Source organism: Aotus nancymaae, unplaced genomic scaffold, assembly GCF_030222135.1.
Source record: "Aotus nancymaae isolate 86718 unplaced genomic scaffold, 86718_ANA_hifiasm-v0.15.2.pri h1tg000010l, whole genome shotgun sequence".
In the NCBI taxonomy this organism is placed as follows: domain Eukaryota; kingdom Metazoa; phylum Chordata; class Mammalia; order Primates; family Aotidae; genus Aotus; species Aotus nancymaae.
The window spans coordinates 54804-72466 of NW_026988421.1; the positions used below are offsets into that span (position 1 = coordinate 54804).

Genomic DNA, 17663 nt, shown 5'->3' on the forward strand with positions numbered 1-17663 from the left:
AATTCCAGAAACATTGCTCAAAAGGTCAAGGTCTGTGGTGCCAAGACAAGGGCTGGGGTGGGGCTGGCCTGGGGGACCAGGACTCCCACATGCTGTGAGAGGAAGGCTGGGGACCCTGGAACCGTGTTCCTTTAGAAAGCGGAATCTGGAGCTTGGCTGCATAGGATGCTCATGGGTCTTAGGTGGGCCTCCTCCAGCTCAGAAGCCTGGCCCCAGGCCCTGGAATTACAGCCTTGGAGACCTGTCAGAGGCCAGAGACGCTTGGGATGGTCAAACCCTGACCAAAGGGCCAGGCGGTGTGTGCGGATGTACATCACCTTATGGCGACAGCAAGGCAAGGAAAGACGCACTCTGGTCCACGCCACAGTGACTGAGAAGAGTGTCCCCCACTCTCCAGGGGCTCCCGCCGCGGGTCCAGCCTGATGTCGTGACGTTACCTGGTCAGGTGTCTTTTCCTCCAGGTGGCCTCTTCCCACTCATGCCCCAACTGGAACAACACATGATTTTCAAAAGCACACCAAGGACATGGTCACAGAGAGTCTTGGAATGTCTAGGAAGGCGCATTTGAGAAGATGGGGCAGGGCCTCGGCTTTGTGGGGTCCTGGTGGGAATAACCTTGCACTCCAGAGGCAGCTCCAGCAGCTCCAGGCAGGAACCCGCTCCCACCCTGGCTCCCCGGGTGCTGCCCAGAGCTGTCTCTGCACTCAGAGTGGCCACTGGCCAGGTAGGCAGAGAAGTGAGTGCTGAGTCAGGACTCGGGGCAGTCGGAGGCCAGGATGTGTCACTCTGCTCAGAGGCTCTGGGTTTCCATGTCACTGGGAGTAAAATGTCACGGCCCTACCGTGGGCGAGGACACAGCAGGACCTGGACCCCCGCAGATCTCTGAGCACTGCCCCCCACCCCTCCTGTCACTGGCCTCCTTGCGACTGTCTCTGGAACATTCCGAGATGCTCCCACTTTAGGGCCCTTGCATAGCTGAGCCCTGAGTCTGGAATGTTCTCCCCGATGCCCCCAGGGCTCCTCACTTCCTCCCAGGATCTGCCTGTGGGTGTCCTGCCTGCCTCGTGGTGGTCTCAGAACCTCCGTCAACTGTGTTAATTTGTTTGCTTTTTGTGACTTCCTGAGCATCCAGCATCTTTGAATACACCACCCAACTTACTTACTTGGTGGAATTGGTTATGTGTTACTCTCTGTCCCTCCCTCTAGAATGCGAGCCTGGCGAGGGCAGGGGCCTGGGATCCTGGGTTCTGGAGCAGGGTCTGTGGCAGATACCAGCAGCTGGTTGCTGACCAAGGGGCCCACGCAGCCCTCAGCAGGCCCCTGCAGGTGAGGGGTGCTGTTAAGCCTCAGGACATCCGAGTGGGGCCAGTGGGTTCTGTAATAGACGAACAACCTGGGAGGCTCAGAGAAACGAGGCAGGTTGTCCCGGTTGGGAGGACCACACCTTTGTCCCCACGGAAGTGCCTGCTGAGTGCAACTGAAGTGAATTTGATGGCACCCAAATTTTGATAACAATTCTCTGACACAACCTGGGTGTCCTACGATTAAGTCTAATTCTGACACCAACCACCCGAGACACTGCAGACCCCACAGGGGAAGGGCTCGGTGCCAAGAAGACCGTCCCTACCTCAGACACTGCTGCAGGTGGGATTCCAGACCACCTTCACATCTGTCTGACATGGCTACAAATTCTGGAGCTCTCAAAACCCTCCTTCGGGTTTGACAATTTGCTAGAATGACTCATAAAACTCACAGAAAGTGATATGCTTATGATTACAGTTTTATTATCAAGGTGGCAACTCGGGAACAGCCAAATGGAAGAGACTCGGGGGTGAGATCGGGAAGGGTCCCAAGGGCAGGACCCTCTGTCCCCCTTGCATTTGTCCTGGTGCCAGTGTGCCGATGTGTTCACCAACCAGAGCACTCCGGAACTCATTGTTCAAGGGTTTTATTACAGAGAAATGATTGATTAATTTATTGATTACTAGCAGGAAGATCGAATTCAGTCTCCAGCCCCTCTCCCCACCCTGGATGGCAGGTGGTGGGAGGGGCTGGACATTCCAGTCCTCTAATCTCAGGGCTGGTGTTTCCGGGCAGGCCAGCCCCTTCGTTGAAACTAAGAACCCAGTGAGTGGTCTTATTAGTGTGACTAAGGTGTGGTGTGGTGGAGAGGTCTCCTTAGGAATAACAGAGGTCACGCCTAGCACTTAGGATACTTCAAGAATTTTTTGGAGCTCTCTGCCAGGAACTGGGAGTAAAGGCCAGATTAATTATTTGTTCTATCTTCGCCTAACATTTTAGGTTCCCAATCCATTCTTCCCAGCAAACCATACTGCCAAAGGGCCCCTGGGGATGCTGGCAGTGTGTGGCACTGTGCAGCCACTTGTTAGAAGTGAGGCTGCAAGAGAAGTCATTTATGATGAAACGTAACTGGAGTGAGCCCGGCACAGCCTCTGGAAGCCACCATGGACTGGCTGTCAGCAGGCCCCTGATGGTGGCACAGCACCTGCAGACTGAGATGAGATGGAACGGGAGGCAGGCCGGGGCCGAGGGCAGCTCTCTCACCGTGCCCACACCCGGGCCTCACAGCCCATCACCAGCACGGTGTGTGGAGCTGTCCGTCTGCTGGGCTGCAGCTGGTAGACCTGCTAGAGGCATGTGTCTGGCACTTCCTGTGGAACATTTTTATGAACGAGCTGGATGAAGACGCAGGAGGCCTGTTCATCAGATTTATAGGACTGCAAAGTTGGGAGGCAGAGCTAACAAGTTGATGGCAGAGTCAAGATGTTTAAATATTTCATCAGGATGAAATGAACAGGATCACATTTGCATCATAGAATCGCAGTGTTGTGAGGCGTTTTCAGATCATCTGGTCTGAAGCATGTATCTTACCACGAATAAGGTCCAGAGTTTCCATATTTTGGTCAAGGTTGTACAGCAAGTCGTCCTCACCTGTAAGGCTCAGAAACACCTTGACCTCATCACATCTGCAGACAGGCTTCTCCAGAGCCAGGTCCTCACTCACACTCCAGCACTTTCCACCTCAGATGGCAGCTCCCTGGCAGAGTGACCCCATTTCAACCTGTGTCAGCGTTTATTTCTCTTCCCTGCTCATGTTCTGCCTTGGAGCCCTGGTCCACTAGAATGTCTGCTGTTTCTGCAGAGTCTCTCAAATGATCGTGTTAGCGAGAACACCCACCCGAAGCCCACCATGGGGCCCCTCTGGCATTGACAGTCTCTGCACTGTGCGTTTCAGCCCTGACACACCTGGTGCAGCTGAGGCTTAACATGTGTGTAACTGTTTAATTCATGTCCCACTAGACTGTAAGCTCCTTGGGCAGTGAGGGGCTCCTGGTTCCAGCTACAGCCCCGCTGTGCACCGCAAGCTGGAGAGGGAGGGAAGGAGCAGGAGGGGATGCTCTGAGGGGTCAATGCGGACCGTCTCACTCAATCCACAGGACAGCCCTAGGTGGACGCTAGGACCACCTCACGGGAGCATGCTGGGGCTGAAGGCCTTGGTGCGTTTCCCCACATAGAGGTTTGGACCTTGATCCACCCAGCTGGGCTGTCAGAGCCTCTGCCTGTCCAGCTAATGCTGTGACAAGGCAGCTGGGTGTCAGCCTGCAAGGGAGCAGGTGGGTGCCTCAGCCCGGCTGGGGAAACAGCGCCACATGCCCCCGTCCTCTAGCCTGGAGCCGGCAGCCACTTGTGTTTGTCATCTGTCTGCCAGGGCAACGGTTCCGACCTCAGGGTGGCTCTGCAGAAAGGACCTGGGTGAAGAGAAGCAGCTCTGAGGGTTCAGGGTGAGCTGTGTGCCCACAGCAGGTGTGCACAGCCCAGAGACCTGAGTCCCCCCAGCCTCAGATGGATCGTTAAGGTTTCTTGTTCACAAAGGGAAAATCGTGGCTGGCGTTGCAGTGCCCAGAACCCAGCTGCACTGGGGCTTGGATTTGTGCATTTTACTGGATAATGTGCTGCCCTTTGCACATGGGCAAAATCAGAAAACAGCTTTACAGACTTACCAGCATAGGTCAGATGCACGCATGTGCACACACACAGGCACACACACAAACACACACACGAATCATTAACAGATCAACTGGCAAGCTTAGGGGCTGGGTGGAGGGACAGAGCCAGGAGAAGACAGACCCCCTGCTCAGGGGTGGGATGGTCACCACACAGAGGGGTAGCAGGCAGAGAGGGGCTGACCCTGGGCGTGAGGGGACCCCAGGGCTACGGTGCCCAGATTGCAGGAGCACCTACTCTGGGTAAAGGTTGGCCGAGACCAGGCCCCTTTCAACTTATACATAGGACCTGGAAAACTTCCCAGATCCGGGAGTTAACAAGGCTTCTGTGATGCAGTGAAGCTGCCTCCCCAGCTAGCGACCTACAGTGCCTGTGCCTGCCTATTAGTGTGCCCGCAGGGACGCCGCCTTCACCAGCAAGAAAACCGTGGCTCGAGCCATCTTTACTAAAAGTATTACAATTCGCTTTTCATTAAAGGTGCAGGAGTCATTCAGCCATAAGAATATCAAAAATATATTTACCTGGTTTGCATTTGCTTTTGCCCGATTCTTAGTGAACCGATAGCCGTGTGGAAGGCACGCAGCAGTCCTAAGCAGAACAGTTTGTTGAACAAGCTCTAAGACACCATCATGCAGCCCAGAATGTGCCAATTCTTCTTATTTCAAGTTGCAACAATACAGGCCTTGTTTCACATTTCTATTTTTAGCTAATGAAAATTTATCGCAGGGAAATCCTAATTATACCCTTGGAATATGATACAATTGGAAATCCACTGGTAATATTCTTTTCTCAAAATTCCATGTAATCGCCTAAGAAGCAGAGAATGTAAATGCTCCAGAAATAGCTGGTCTATAAATACAGTTCTCTAATGGGCTGAGCCATCTTTTTATTTCCTTGCACATTTTGCATTCGTTGGGATTAATCCATATTGTAGCCCCAGTGAATGAAAACTGGTTGTTAGACATAAGGCATTGTGTGTTCTCAGCACATCCTAAACATGGTCCTAATGAATTTCCCAGGACCTTGGACAGACAATGAGGAAACGCTTCTCACTTGGCAGGCGCTGGGAGACCTGGACGGCTGCGTCTGGCCACTAGATGACCACATGTACCTTTTCCTGTCTGTCCCCTTCCCTCATCTCCAAATGAGGAAGGAGTATAATCTTTTTTATTTTTTTGGAGATGGAGTCTCGCTCGGTCACCCAGGCTGGAGTGCAGTGGTGAGATCTTGGCTCACTGCAACCTCCGCCTCCCAGTTCAAGCAATTCTCCCGCCTCCACCTCCGGAGTAGCTGGGACTGCAGGCACACACCACCACACCAGGCTAATTTTTTTTTATTTTAGTAGAGATGAGGTTTCATCATGTTGTCCAGACTGGTCTCGAACTCCTGAGCTCAGGCAGTCCACCCGCCTCAGCCTCCCAAAGTGCTAGGATTACAGGCGTGAGCCACCACATCCAGCCAGTAGCGCAGTCTTGACCCAGCATCCAAACCTCCTGGGGGCGCCCACTTGGGCCGCATGAGCCTGCGTGGTGGGAGCCGTCCTGTGCATTGTAGGGAGTTTCCCAGCGTCCCGGTTCTCCACTCCCAGGTGCTGGTAACAGCTCTGCAGTGTGGCAGCCACAAATGTCTCCAGACCTTGCCAGATGTCCCCTGGGGCAGAATCATCCTCAGTGGAGAACGTGGTGCTATTGTCAAAACCAGAGCTGGACAGTGGTTAAAGCCGTAAAAACAGATCATATTCAAGACTGTTGCAAAGAAGGAGAAGAAACCAGGCCCAGTTCCACGTTTGGCTTGGACAGGCAGAGGCTGATAGCCACGGTCAGGGTCGGGGGTGAGTGGATGGAAAATTACCAAGAACAGACCTCAGGGATGGGGTGGTTCTGGCTGAACCAACCTCAGTGCATTCTTGCTGAGTCAGACCTGGGGGCAGTGGAGGATGAGGAACCTGATAAGGTGTCCAGGTGATCAGATCCAGAGAAGGGTGGGGATTTAGCAGGACTCTTGCTCAAACTGGGCAATGCAAAGGTGAGCATGCAAGTTCCAAATCCTAGGCCTACTGTAGAGTTCGGGGGAGCCTGGGGGACTGTGGCCCAGGAGAGACTCTCGCCTCTAGACCAACATCAGAAAGCCCAGACTATGGTTCCAGAAACTCACAATCCAGATCCCAGGGTGAGCTGGTTTTGAAAGGAGCAGGTGAGGCCCAGGCCTTTTAGATGCACATTCCTGCCATGCCTACGTCTCCAAGCACTTAGGCGGCTCCCAGAATGCAGGAGGCACTCAGCCACTGCTCGTGAGTGGACTCTTCTTCATGGTTGCTGGCTGAGCTTGACCTAAGTGCAGCAGAAAATAAGGGAGCTCTCAGATGGTTGGTCCGATGCTGGAATTGCCACAAAATCACCAGGGAACTGTTGTTTTGAATAGTCACTGCCCCGGGCCTGGCCTTCAGTAGGCGGAGCAGGGCCAGACCAGGCCAGGAGCAGGCCATGAGGGCTCGGCGTGGTTGGAGTGAGGGTGAGCCAAGCCTGTGCATTGAGTCTGCCCATTGTGGAGAGCAGGCTGCACCCTGACAGGCAGGTGGTTGCACCCTGAGAGGCAGGTGGCGGCCAATGGACCTGCTCCCAGGCAGGGCCAGGCGGAAGGAGGGGAGGCCAGACACAAGAAGAACAGTGTCTGCATTTGGCCAGACACTTTCTTCCAGCACCATTGAGTTTTTTTAAAAGGATATTTCTAGATGGTTCTTAGAATCCAGTGCAGAACCATAGAGAGATCTATCAGTGTGCAGTTAAAATAATGCAAGGTGCCGGGTGGGTACTTGAGACAGGCGGGCCTCTCGTATTCCATCCACGGGAGTAGCGTCCCCGCCTCCCTGCCCTCGTAGTTCAGAAGGCAGCACTGGTAAGCCGCCCAGCCCGGCACGGTCATCTCGTGGGGTCCCTCCCTCCCTGCCCACCCTAGGTTCCACCTTGTGCAACAGCTGCTGCTGCCCAGTGTCCAGGGCCTTGGCAGGAGCCTCCCCTCTGCTGCAGGAGGGAAACTTCCCCAGGGCCCTGGAGGCCCCATTCTCCACTGTCCTCTATGCTCCTAGAGGGTCCCAGCCTCCTTTGTCAAGGAAGTTTCCCTTTGGGGTTAGATCTCAGGACATAGCTGGTTCTGCACATAACTGTCTTCCAGGCATTTGTCCAGAACGAAGGGGCCACAGTTGAGTGAAATGATTGTTCAGGTGAAAAGCCTGCTCCTCACCCCTTCACCACCCCATCTCCACAGGGGCACCTGATGCCTAGCTTCCCTGCTGTGGGCTGTGGGCAGCACGGGGAGCTGAAGCGAGGGTCTGCCCAGGAGCCACGCTGGTTGGCAGCCAGGGTGTGGTTTCACCAGCACCTGAGCTGCAGCTTCTCAGAGCTGGCCTGGGGCTGAGGCTTCAATCCCAGCCTCCCACCCTGAACACAGCCACTCCCCGTGCCTGCCAAGGGCAAACCTTCCACCTCTGCTGCGGAGACCAGGCTTCGTCTGGTAAAGCCAGAATCAGGCTTTATGAAGAGTTGTCAAAGAGACTGTGCTTCTGAAAGAGTTACTTTCAGTAGGGTTTGTAAAAGTTGCCATAAAAACCAGTGGGGTCTCCATGGGCACATCTAACTCTCTGCCTCTTGTGTCCCTGAAGGACCGAAGGCTGCGGGAGTCCCAGGCCAGAGGAGGCGAAGAGAGAGGACAAAGGCACAAGGACGCCGCCCCCACAGATCCTCCTGCCCCTGGAGGAGCGTGCGACCCACTTCCGAGACATGCTGCTGGAGAGAGGGGTAAGGCGCAGCTGCCGGGAGGTGCGTCCTGCAGGAGACCCTGGGGAACAGCAGCTGAGCGGTTGTCCTCGCCTGAGGGACACCTCCTCCTCACTGAGCTCTTGTCCCCGCCCGAGGGACACCTCCTCCTCACTGAGCTCCTGTCCCCGCCCGAGGGACACCTCCTCCTCACTGAGCTCCTGTCCCCGCCTGAGGGACACCTCCTCCTCACTGAGCTCCTGTCCCCGCCCGAGGGACACCTCCTCCTCACTGAGCTCCTGTCCCCGCCCGAGGGACACCTCCTCCTCACTGAGCTCCTGTTCCCGCCCGAGGGACACCTCCTCCTCCTCACTAAGTTCCTGGTTGTGCTGAGTGACTGTCCTGGCCTGCAGGATGTCTCCTCCTTACTGAATTCCTGATCCAGCTGAGTGAGGAGCAGGTGCTTAGTGAGTGGAGGCTGAGGGGGAGCCCACGTGGAGAGGAGGCCCTGCTTCGCCTCTGAAGGGAGAAAGACACCTTTGTGGCTTCTCCTGTGGCCATGAGGCCCGAGAGGCAGGCAGGCGGGGTCCATGGGGAAGGCTGGGTCCTGGGTGGCCTGAGGGAGTCTCCACTGTGCAGATGAGATTCCCGCAGGAGCTGGGCCAGGTCACGGTGCCTGACCTCACGGTGCGGCTTCCCCAGGGGTTGTCCGTGCCACCCAGGTGGGACTCCCAAACGTACGGGTGACCGTGACTGTTTTTAGTAAAATTAGGATGTCTTAAGTGTAGCTGATTTCCGAACCTCACTTTGAATTGGGGGGTGGGGGAATTTTACATTCAGATCTTCTTCCACTGACTGTCATTTCCTGCTTTGGCTGTTGGGTATAAAATGAGCCAGAGGCAGTGTTTCAGCCCGGTTGGATTTCCTCACAAAATAAGGCTGAATGCAGATGGCAGTGATGGGCCCCAGGTGTGAGGATATTTATATGAACAGAGCAAATGGCCTTTCAGACTGAAAAGCAGGTTTTCTCTGTAGTCAGCACCCATTCCCCAGGCTGCTTCCTGGCCCCCTGACAGCCGTTGCCGCTGGGAACTCCCAGGGTCCTGGAGAGGCGGGGCAGGGGTGCAGCCGCCGTGGGACCCAGCTCCCTGCAGGACAGGGAGGTCTGAGCAGAACCCTCACAGGGTTAGGGCCGGGCTGCTGTCCAGAGTCTGGGTTAAGCCTTCGAGGAGCAGGAAAAATTGAGCAGGTCCTACCCCTTAGGAATTTTAAGGAGGAAGGGGCCCCGGGGAGGTGCCACTGGGCGCTCCCCATGTGCCTTCGAGGACTCCTCTTCATCCTGGTGGACGACCCGATGCCCAAGTGTCCAACCAGTGACTAGGCGGCCCTCTCACAGGAAACTGGCTTACCTCGGCAGATGCCCCTGCGGCTGTGTCTTACCAAGATAGCCACCGTCTAGAGACCGGGAGCAGGGTCTGGTTCAGGGGCCTCACTGGGTGAGAGGCAGGAGAGGCCATTTTGTGCCCACAGGCCCGTGTGCAGGCGGTTCCCACTCCTGCTGCCGTGCCCCTCCGATTGCCTCCGATTGCAAGGCCCTTGTGGGAATGGCCGTCATTCTGAGTTTCTGAACAGCCCTGGCCAGTCTGGCCTGGTTGGATTATCTGGTAGGAGACATGACATGTCACCCCTGAAACATGCTGACATCATGAACATTTGGGAAATTCAATAAAAATTCCTTTTATCTTACTAACGTCCAAGTTTTCCATCTCTTTGTTTTGGAAATGAGCCAGGCTCAATTTACCAGCACGTTTTCAAACTAAGCTACCTGCCCAAGAGGCCAGCCTTCCTTCCCAGGCAGGGATGCCGGCGGGCTCAGTTGACATCGCTTCTTGAATTTCTCCAAATGGCCTTGGTTGAGAGATGTTACTAATGAGATTTTCAGTGCCTTCTTACCGCATTGAGGATGGGTGATGTGTTTCAACTTCTTCCTCTCAGATTGTTGTACAGGAATCAACAAAATCATCTGAATGTGAAGCCGTAAACTCAGCATTGTGTGTTTGCCCCGAGAGAAAGAGACGGGGGTGAACCTGGGCCCGGAGCTTATGAGGATTTTCAGGAGAGGCCAGCACACGGCTCATGAGTAGAGAAGATCAATCCAAATTTACTGCTAATATCATAAAGCAATGCCACCATTTATGACTTTTCAGCTTTATGAAATATGCCCGAGGATTTGCTCATGCTCAGGAGGATTTGATAGCTAAACCCAAACGGTTTCTGGCTGCTTACCAGGGGGGCACCGAAAGGTCGCTTTTTCATGGACTGAGTGATTAATAAGATTTTTTACTGCATTTGTTCAATACTTCAGTTCAGAAATTCATGGACTTATGGAGTGATGGAGGGTGGGCCCTGGGGTTTTTAGTAGTTTAAAAAGGGCAGAGTTTGGGCCGTGCCATGGGGGTGCGCCCTGGGGCAGCGGGTGAAGCTTTTGTGGTTTTGTGGAATGTAAATGATGGTTCGGCAGAAGGTTTCCTTTTTGTTTTGTTTTATTTTTGTTTTTTTCTTACTGGTACAAATCCCAAAGAAGCTTTCTTTAAAAACTTTAGTCCATCAGGAGGAAGTTTAATTGAACAGCAGGTTATTAATTTAATCCTGTTGTTTAGGTGAATATGTTAAAGACATTTTAATAAGAACATTTTCCTCTGCAAAGAATCTCTCAGAAGTAGGTGATGCTCACCCAGGGGCCGGGAGAGAAAGTCCTTCTGAGAAGACTGGATTTTGATTTAGGAACTCAGGAGCTGTCTTTGGTCCTTTCAGAGGTCCCTCTGCGGGTGACTCTGGGACTATCCTTAGGGCTCGCGGGATCATTAGGGCTTGTGGGAGGCACAGTGGGACCTGGGGCATCTGGGCTCAGGAGGGGCCAGGTGGGCTGCGGATCCAGAAGGCATCTCCAGGGCAGTGGGGCAGCAGGAGCTGCAGAAATGGAGCAGCAAATCTGGACGAGCTCGGGGACAGGGGCATGGCCCAAGTCTTCAGCCCCCAGCCCTGGAAGCAGAGGTTCTGGGCTGAGGCCCAGGGAGATTTACGAACTCTCTTCATGTGGCCACTGGGAGTGCTGCGTGGCCGGGGCCCATTTCCCACTCTTAGTGGTCTCGAACTTCTGTGGCCCCAGCATTTTCCTGAGACCATGGGAGACAGGAAGAGACAGGAGAGATGGAGACGGCCGGAAGGGGAGGGAGGGCGCCGGCAGTGGCAAAGGCAGGCCGCCCTCCACACCTTGGGGCAGTCTGGCTGCTCTGCCTGTCTGTCTTCTTGTGTTTTCAACACAACATGAAATAATATAACATAATGTTCCCTAGGGGCTTGATTCATTTATTACATTAGTGAATTCCACGCAGGCCCCAAGATAACTGATGACAGCCTGTCCTCTGCCCACGGGGCATGGACGAGGGGAAGGGCAGGCTGTGAGGGGAAATAGTGATTGTATTTCAAAGGTCCAGGTGCAGGGTCATCAAGAGACGAGGGTAATGCTGACAGATTGCCTCCTTCCGCACTCATAAACGCCAGAAGGAAAAATCACCTCTAATTCGATTAACACTTCATGCTCCAGGTCTATTATGGCCATTTTAAGATACAAGGAAATAAAAGTAAATACATTTGGTTCAATAATCAAATGTGGTCAAAACATTAGGTTCCAGGACTTTCACAAAAGTAGCCAGGTTTGTGCTTGAGGTGGAAGTTAGCCACACGTGGGGGACTCTGTATGACCCAGCCTTCCTTGAGGGGCAGAGACTGCAGCTGCCTCCCTGGGACACCCTGAGGACCACACAGGGAGCCATGAGTGGGTCAGGGTGCAGACGGATGCACACAAGTGTGCCCAGCAGAGCCCAGCCCCGGCGTCAGGGTGGGAGCTTTCCATGGAGAGGCCGTGGGCTGCGCCCCTGACCTGAGGCCCCCTCCAGGCTGGGGCTTTATCCTCCAGCTCAGGACTGGCAGGCACCATCCTTTTGCCAGCTTTCGCCCTTTTCTCTGCTCATGAGGATCCCTGCCATTTTCTGTGATCGAAGGATTGAAAAATTTGTTGGTTTTAAAGATTGAAGGCAGCTTCTGTCACATGCGTGGTGTACTTCGGGGACTTTGGCGTCCCACGTGTGACTGAGCCATCCCCAAGCTCTTGGCCACTTTACTTGGGTGGAACCCCCTTTTCTCGGCGCCGAGGCGTCCCCCGAACAGTGCATGATGAGTTTCTCGGTCTTCAGAGAGGCTTTTGGGGAAGCTTGGACTGCAGTTAGAGCCAGTTTTCTCTGGCGTTGTTTTGTAAATGGTGACCTTGTTCTTCTTTATATCCAAGGTCTTGGTTGCCTTCCCAGGGCTGAGGTGCCCGGCTTCAGGCAGGGCCTCACCCTGGCCCATCCGCAGCAGGAGGCGTGGACAGTGCTGCGCTGTGGTCATGCTTGGGGCCTCTTCTCTGCTGAGAGTCTGCTCCAGCCGGTGTGGCTGCTCAGGGAAACCTGGGCCTGGGAGCTGCTCATAACTCAGCTGGCCGGAGAAGCAGCCGCCTTAATGCTGGGGGGAGCCGGGCCAGACCGCCAGGGCTGTGGGAGGGAGCCAGGTCAGACCTCCAGGGCCGTGGGAGGGAGCCGAGCCAGACCACCGGGGCCCTGAGCATCCAGTTGAACTGTGGACTTGCCCGAGGGCTCCAGAAGGAGAAGTTTTAGAAGGTGTGGGTTGAGGAGGTGACGAGGCAGGGAGGGGCGGTTAGGAGACAGCCATGGCTGTCCCAGAACCAGATGACCATGGGCAGATGCTTTGCCGGTGAGGTCTTCATCTATCACCTGATCTGGAAAACACTTTCGGGTTCTCCAGACCAGGTCCTCGCCACTGAGAGGATGTTGAAAACAGCCGTGAAAGGGACAGCCCAGTTCCTGCGGCTGCGAGGAAGGTGCAACTTCCCTTCCTGAACCTCAGACTCCTGGTGCCTGTCCACTTTCCAGCAGTCACGCCTGCGGGCTCGGACGGTGCCACACGGTGACCTGCAGTCCAGGACGCCCACTGCCGGCCGGCCACTATCTGCAGGGTGATGCTTGGGCGATGTCCGTTTGATGGTGGCATCTGCCGGGATTGGAAACTCCAGCCTGGCCCACAGCCACACGGTGCCTCCTCTGCAGCTCCTTCTGGCTCCTGCGCTTCCAACAACCAGCTCCGGCTTCTCTCACTGTGAAAATCAGAGGTAATCGATTGCAACGTAGACACTAATGAGGGAACCGAGGAGCTGCAGCTGGTGCTCCCAGGGAGAGAAGAGAGTCCCACTGCAGGAGGCTGAGAGTGGAGGAAAGGGCACATCTCCAGCCCAGCCCAGGTGACCTCCAGTCCCCACTCTCATGATCCAGACAGGGCGGAGGGCTGGCCCTGGAACGGTGACCAGATGAGAATGTGCAGTGAGGGACCAGCAACGCAAGCCTCGGACAGAGTCAGACTCTCTCCCTCCAGCCCAGGGGGCTGAACTAGACCCTGCTGCTTTCCCACTGAGGTGGCTGCAGCATTCACAGACGTGGCCGTGGTCACAGCCACAGTCACGTCATCTGCAGGGGACAGAGGACAGGCGTGCGGAGACGTGCACCAGGATCGCTGTCACTGTTCACCAGGCGGTGACGTGAGGATGCAGAATGGGGCAATGAATGGGGCGGAACCACGAACTTCTGCAGGAAAGGGTCTAAGGTTTACCCAAGAATTCAGGTTTTTAAGCGCCAAGTCACATATAAAATGCCGAAGAATCAAAGAACTGTTAATAAAGAGGAGAGCGATAGAGGTCTCTACTGAGACGTGGAGACCGCTGAGAGGAATAGCATGTCCTGGTCTCGGGATGCGCTGGGCAGACAGGATTCTAAGCCCCCTTCCACCCCAAACCGCGCCGCTGTGCTCCCCTGGACCGTCCTCCCCTTGAGCATGGGCGGGGCTAGTGCCACACCCCTGGCGACGTTGCACTGTGCTGTGTAAGACTCAGCCTTAGCCAGGGGGAGATTCTCTCACTGGCTTGAAGAGCTGCCCCACTGTGGGAGCCCTGGGGAAACGCCTGCAGGCAGCTGCCTGGAGCTGAGATTGGCTTCAGCCCTGCAACCACAAGACCCGAATTCTCCCAACATCCAGTGAGCTTGGAAGAGGACCCCAAGCATCAGATGAGAACAAGCCCCCGCCAGCACCTCATCTCAGCCCGGTGGGATCTGGGTCGAGGAGCCCAGTGCCCCCACGCTGGACTCAGGCCCCACGCAGGGCATGGAGTGACACATGGAGTGACAGGAGGTGGTGCTTGCAAACCGCTGAGTTTGAAGTAATCGCTTTAGCAGCAGCAGAAACGCCCATGTGAAGGGGGTTCACTAGCCGCCAGTCAGCGACCTGTCTGAGCCTGTTGGACAGAACACCCACGCACACAGCAAATCATCTGAAGTGGGTTTGTTTCCCGCAGACAGGAAGCGAGGGTGATAGGAGACTAGGGTGCCTCATGAGCCAGTCCCCCAGGCCCAGGAAAGCTGCGAGGGAGGACTGAGCCTCATCTGCATGTCCACCGTAACCAAGGGACTCCAGAAAGCAGCCCGCAATGAGTTTTGTACCCTGGGGTCCTGTGAGCCGCTGGGCTACAGCTCGAAGGATGTCTTATATCTGGAGTGGGCCCCACACAAAGCCTGGGTGTTCTCGGTGTGTTGCATTCCCAGCGCACTCCAGCCGTTCTGGAGAGACACAAGCCGAAGCAACCGGATTTGTCCACGGCCACCCAGAGAACAGTCCTGCAGCACAGCCAGACTTAAAAGATACACAGCTCACTGCCTACTCAGCTGACGGGTTTCCTTTCTCTGATTGTTCTGCATTGTTGGACTTCCTTGGTGGTGGTGGTGGTATTGTGTGTGTGTGTGTGTGCACACATGTGCATGTGTGTATCAGTATGTGCATCTTTGTGTACATGTGTGCATTTGCACAACTATGTGCCTGTGCGTGTGTACATGTGTGCCTGTGTGTGCATGTGTTAGCATGTCCTGTGTGTTCACGTGTTTGCATGTGTGTGCAGCTGCATGTGTACATGCACCTGCATGTGTGGTGTGTGTGCTTATGTGTGTGTATAGTCACACACACACACACGTGTGCAATCTCAGCCCCAAGGAATGTACTCTCTGGGCGATGTGTTTCTCACAAGCTTGGGAATGTCAGGCTTCCCTCAGAAGCAGTTTGCAGGATTCCTCATCCCCGTGGCTGTCAGGACCCTTTTTTTGGGAGAAATCCTGTGCCCATCTGGAGGACAGGGAAAGACCCTGTTTCACACATGTCTCTTCAACCTTGGTCCTGGGCCCCCACCCGGCCCCCTCCCAGCCACTGTACTGTGACCCTTCCCTGAACTGTCCCTGACATGAGACAGTTGGTTTTATCATTGTAAGTTGTAATCATTGTAGAGATGGCTTATCTGACCTTCTATATAGATTATAAACTCCTTTGCAGGTAAAAACTATCCATCATTAATTGAAAAATTATTTTATTCTACTTCTAGAACTCCAAAATTTTCAAGAAGCTGATGTGGTTAAGCCACACAGGGTCTAATCGTCTTCTGCTCTTCCTGCAGAGCTGGGACCTTGGGGGTGTGCACAGGTCCCCGTGTGATGGGTGGACTGTGATCTGACTGGGCTGAGTGAAGCTGCCCATAGCTTCTCTAACAACCCCAGATGCTCCTGTGGGCATGTGCACTCGGTCAAAGCTAAAGGGATCCATTCTGCCTGGAGACCCTCCCAGCATCGCCACCCCGCCCTGAGCCCCAGCAGTGCTTCGCCGTGTCCTCACTCAGTGGAGGGGAATCCCTGGGTGGACCCTGGGTCATCCCACCCAATAAAAGAGCTCATGGGTGTTACAGAAAAGGCTTTAATTTGATAGTTAAAGACAGAAATTTCCAGCGAAGAAAAGCCATCTGTTATAATATACAAATAAAGCACATGCTTATTGAAATAGAACCTCTATGAGGAGTATTTTAAGCATGGGAATGGGATTCTGTTTTTGTAAACTTTCAATTACTTTCCCCTCCCTGACCCTGCCCAGGTATTCAGCCACTGCCCAGGCCCCAGGGTGGTCTTCCTCAAATGCATGTCCCATCTGACTTTCCTTCTCCCCTGCCTGTCTCTCAAGAGAATGCCCAGCCTCCTAACCAGGTCTCAGCCTGCCCTGCACCTCAGCCTCTGTCTCTGCTGCCTCTTCCTGCTCCTTCATGGGCTCTGGCATCCCCGGGCATGTGCAACCTCTTGCAATTCCTGCATTTCCGATAGTTCATGACCCAGCCTTTGCCCCCACTGCCAGCCAGTGCTAGAATGCCCCCCAGGCCCCCTTGTGAACCGTGAGGAGTATTCATGTTCCAAAGTCACAGTAATCTAGAAGCCGCCTCCTCCGCAGGCTGCTGTGGGGCCCTGCTGTGTCCCACTAGTGTCCGGGTCTGTCTCTGCCATCTAGCGTCCAGGTCCTAGTGCCATCTCAGTAGTCTGTTAGCTCCTCGCCAGCGCTACCCTAGACCGTGGCCTTCCTGATTTATTTTCTCAGGAGCCTCAACACCCAGCTTGGGGCCCAAGGCACAGTCAATACATTGTCCCTGTTTTTAAATGAATGCATTTATATTCTAAATGTTTTAAACATTCCCCTGCTCTATCAGCTGAGAGTCCAGAAGCAATGACATGTCATTAGCAACGAACCCACCCATGCCCAGTTCTTAGTTTCTCTAAGAGCCAGGACTTTTTGGAGAATTGACTGATACAAGGGCAAAGGCGGGACAGGCAGGAGATGGGCCTGGAGCACACTTAGTGGCAGAAATTAGGGAGATGCCCCAAAGAGACAAGCGATAAGCACCTGTCAGAGGGACGCGGGAGCTTGGAACCCTCCCCGGGAGCTTGACGAGGCCAACATGCTAGAAGCTGAGCAGGAAAAGAAGCAGAGTCACGCTGGAGTCCAGCTCGAGCCTGGGCTGAATACCCGAGTCCATAGCAATATAAATAAAAGACTGAGCGCGTAAGTAACGCGGAGGCACGGACGAGCGTCCGCCCAGAACGTTTCCTGGTCACTCATTAGCGATTTCTCCTCCTCGGAAGCGGAGCACAGCCCGTGCCCCTAAGTGTGGGCTGCGCATGGTGACATCCTTCCAGAGTGCGCAGCACGGAGAGGAGGACTTCACAGTGGGGAGACGTCAGCCAGTCGGCCACGGCCACCACTGTCGAGGAGGAGTCCTGTCAGCAGTGTGTACCCTGGCTGTGACATGATGGGAATGGCATTTGCTTGTGTGGTCTTCCTCCCAAAACCCATGACCCCAGACTATTTATGAGGAAACCCTCAGGCAAATCCCAACCGAGGAGCATCCTGCAGTGCACCTGACCGGGGCTCCTCAAACCATCACGGTCATCAAAGGCAAGGGCCATCTGAGACCCCGTCACAGCCAACAGGAGCCCAAGGAGATATGGCAGCCAAATGTGACGGGGTCCTGGGCAGAAACAGAAAATCGAGTAAAACCTAAAGATATCTGAATAAATGCAGACTGTTGCTGGTAATAATGTGTCAGAGCTAGTGGTGACAAACCTAGCCTGCTAACATGTTAAAGATATGAGAGATTGAGCATCAGCATATGGTAACTTTCTGTAATACTCTCGCAAAATTTTGGTAAGTCTAAAACTATTGCCAACAAAATAATTCACTTTTTAAATGACCTACTTAAAAGAGGTTAAACGGTGATTACAAATCAACTAAACTCAGCCTGTTGTCAAGACATGGTTCTTTGTTATGGCCTGTAGGGGTTCTGAAAATTTTGACGAATATAGTTTCTCCTTTCGAGATGGGGTGTTCCAGAATGCCACACCTCCGCAGATATAATTGAGGTTT

At 54.2% G+C, this 17663-nt stretch overlaps 1 protein-coding gene across 1 annotated transcript in view; it reads left to right on the plus strand.

Annotated features, from left to right (window-relative positions):
- The window catches only part of LOC105727849 (transcription elongation regulator 1-like protein), a 74629-nt gene that overhangs the window by 46079 nt on the left and 10887 nt on the right, over positions 1 to 17663 (plus strand). Inside the window, exon 7 of the mRNA XM_064373724.1 lies at positions 7685 to 7820. Coding sequence (XP_064229794.1) covers positions 7685 to 7820 — 136 coding nt within the window. The remainder of the gene's footprint in view (positions 1 to 7684; positions 7821 to 17663) is intronic.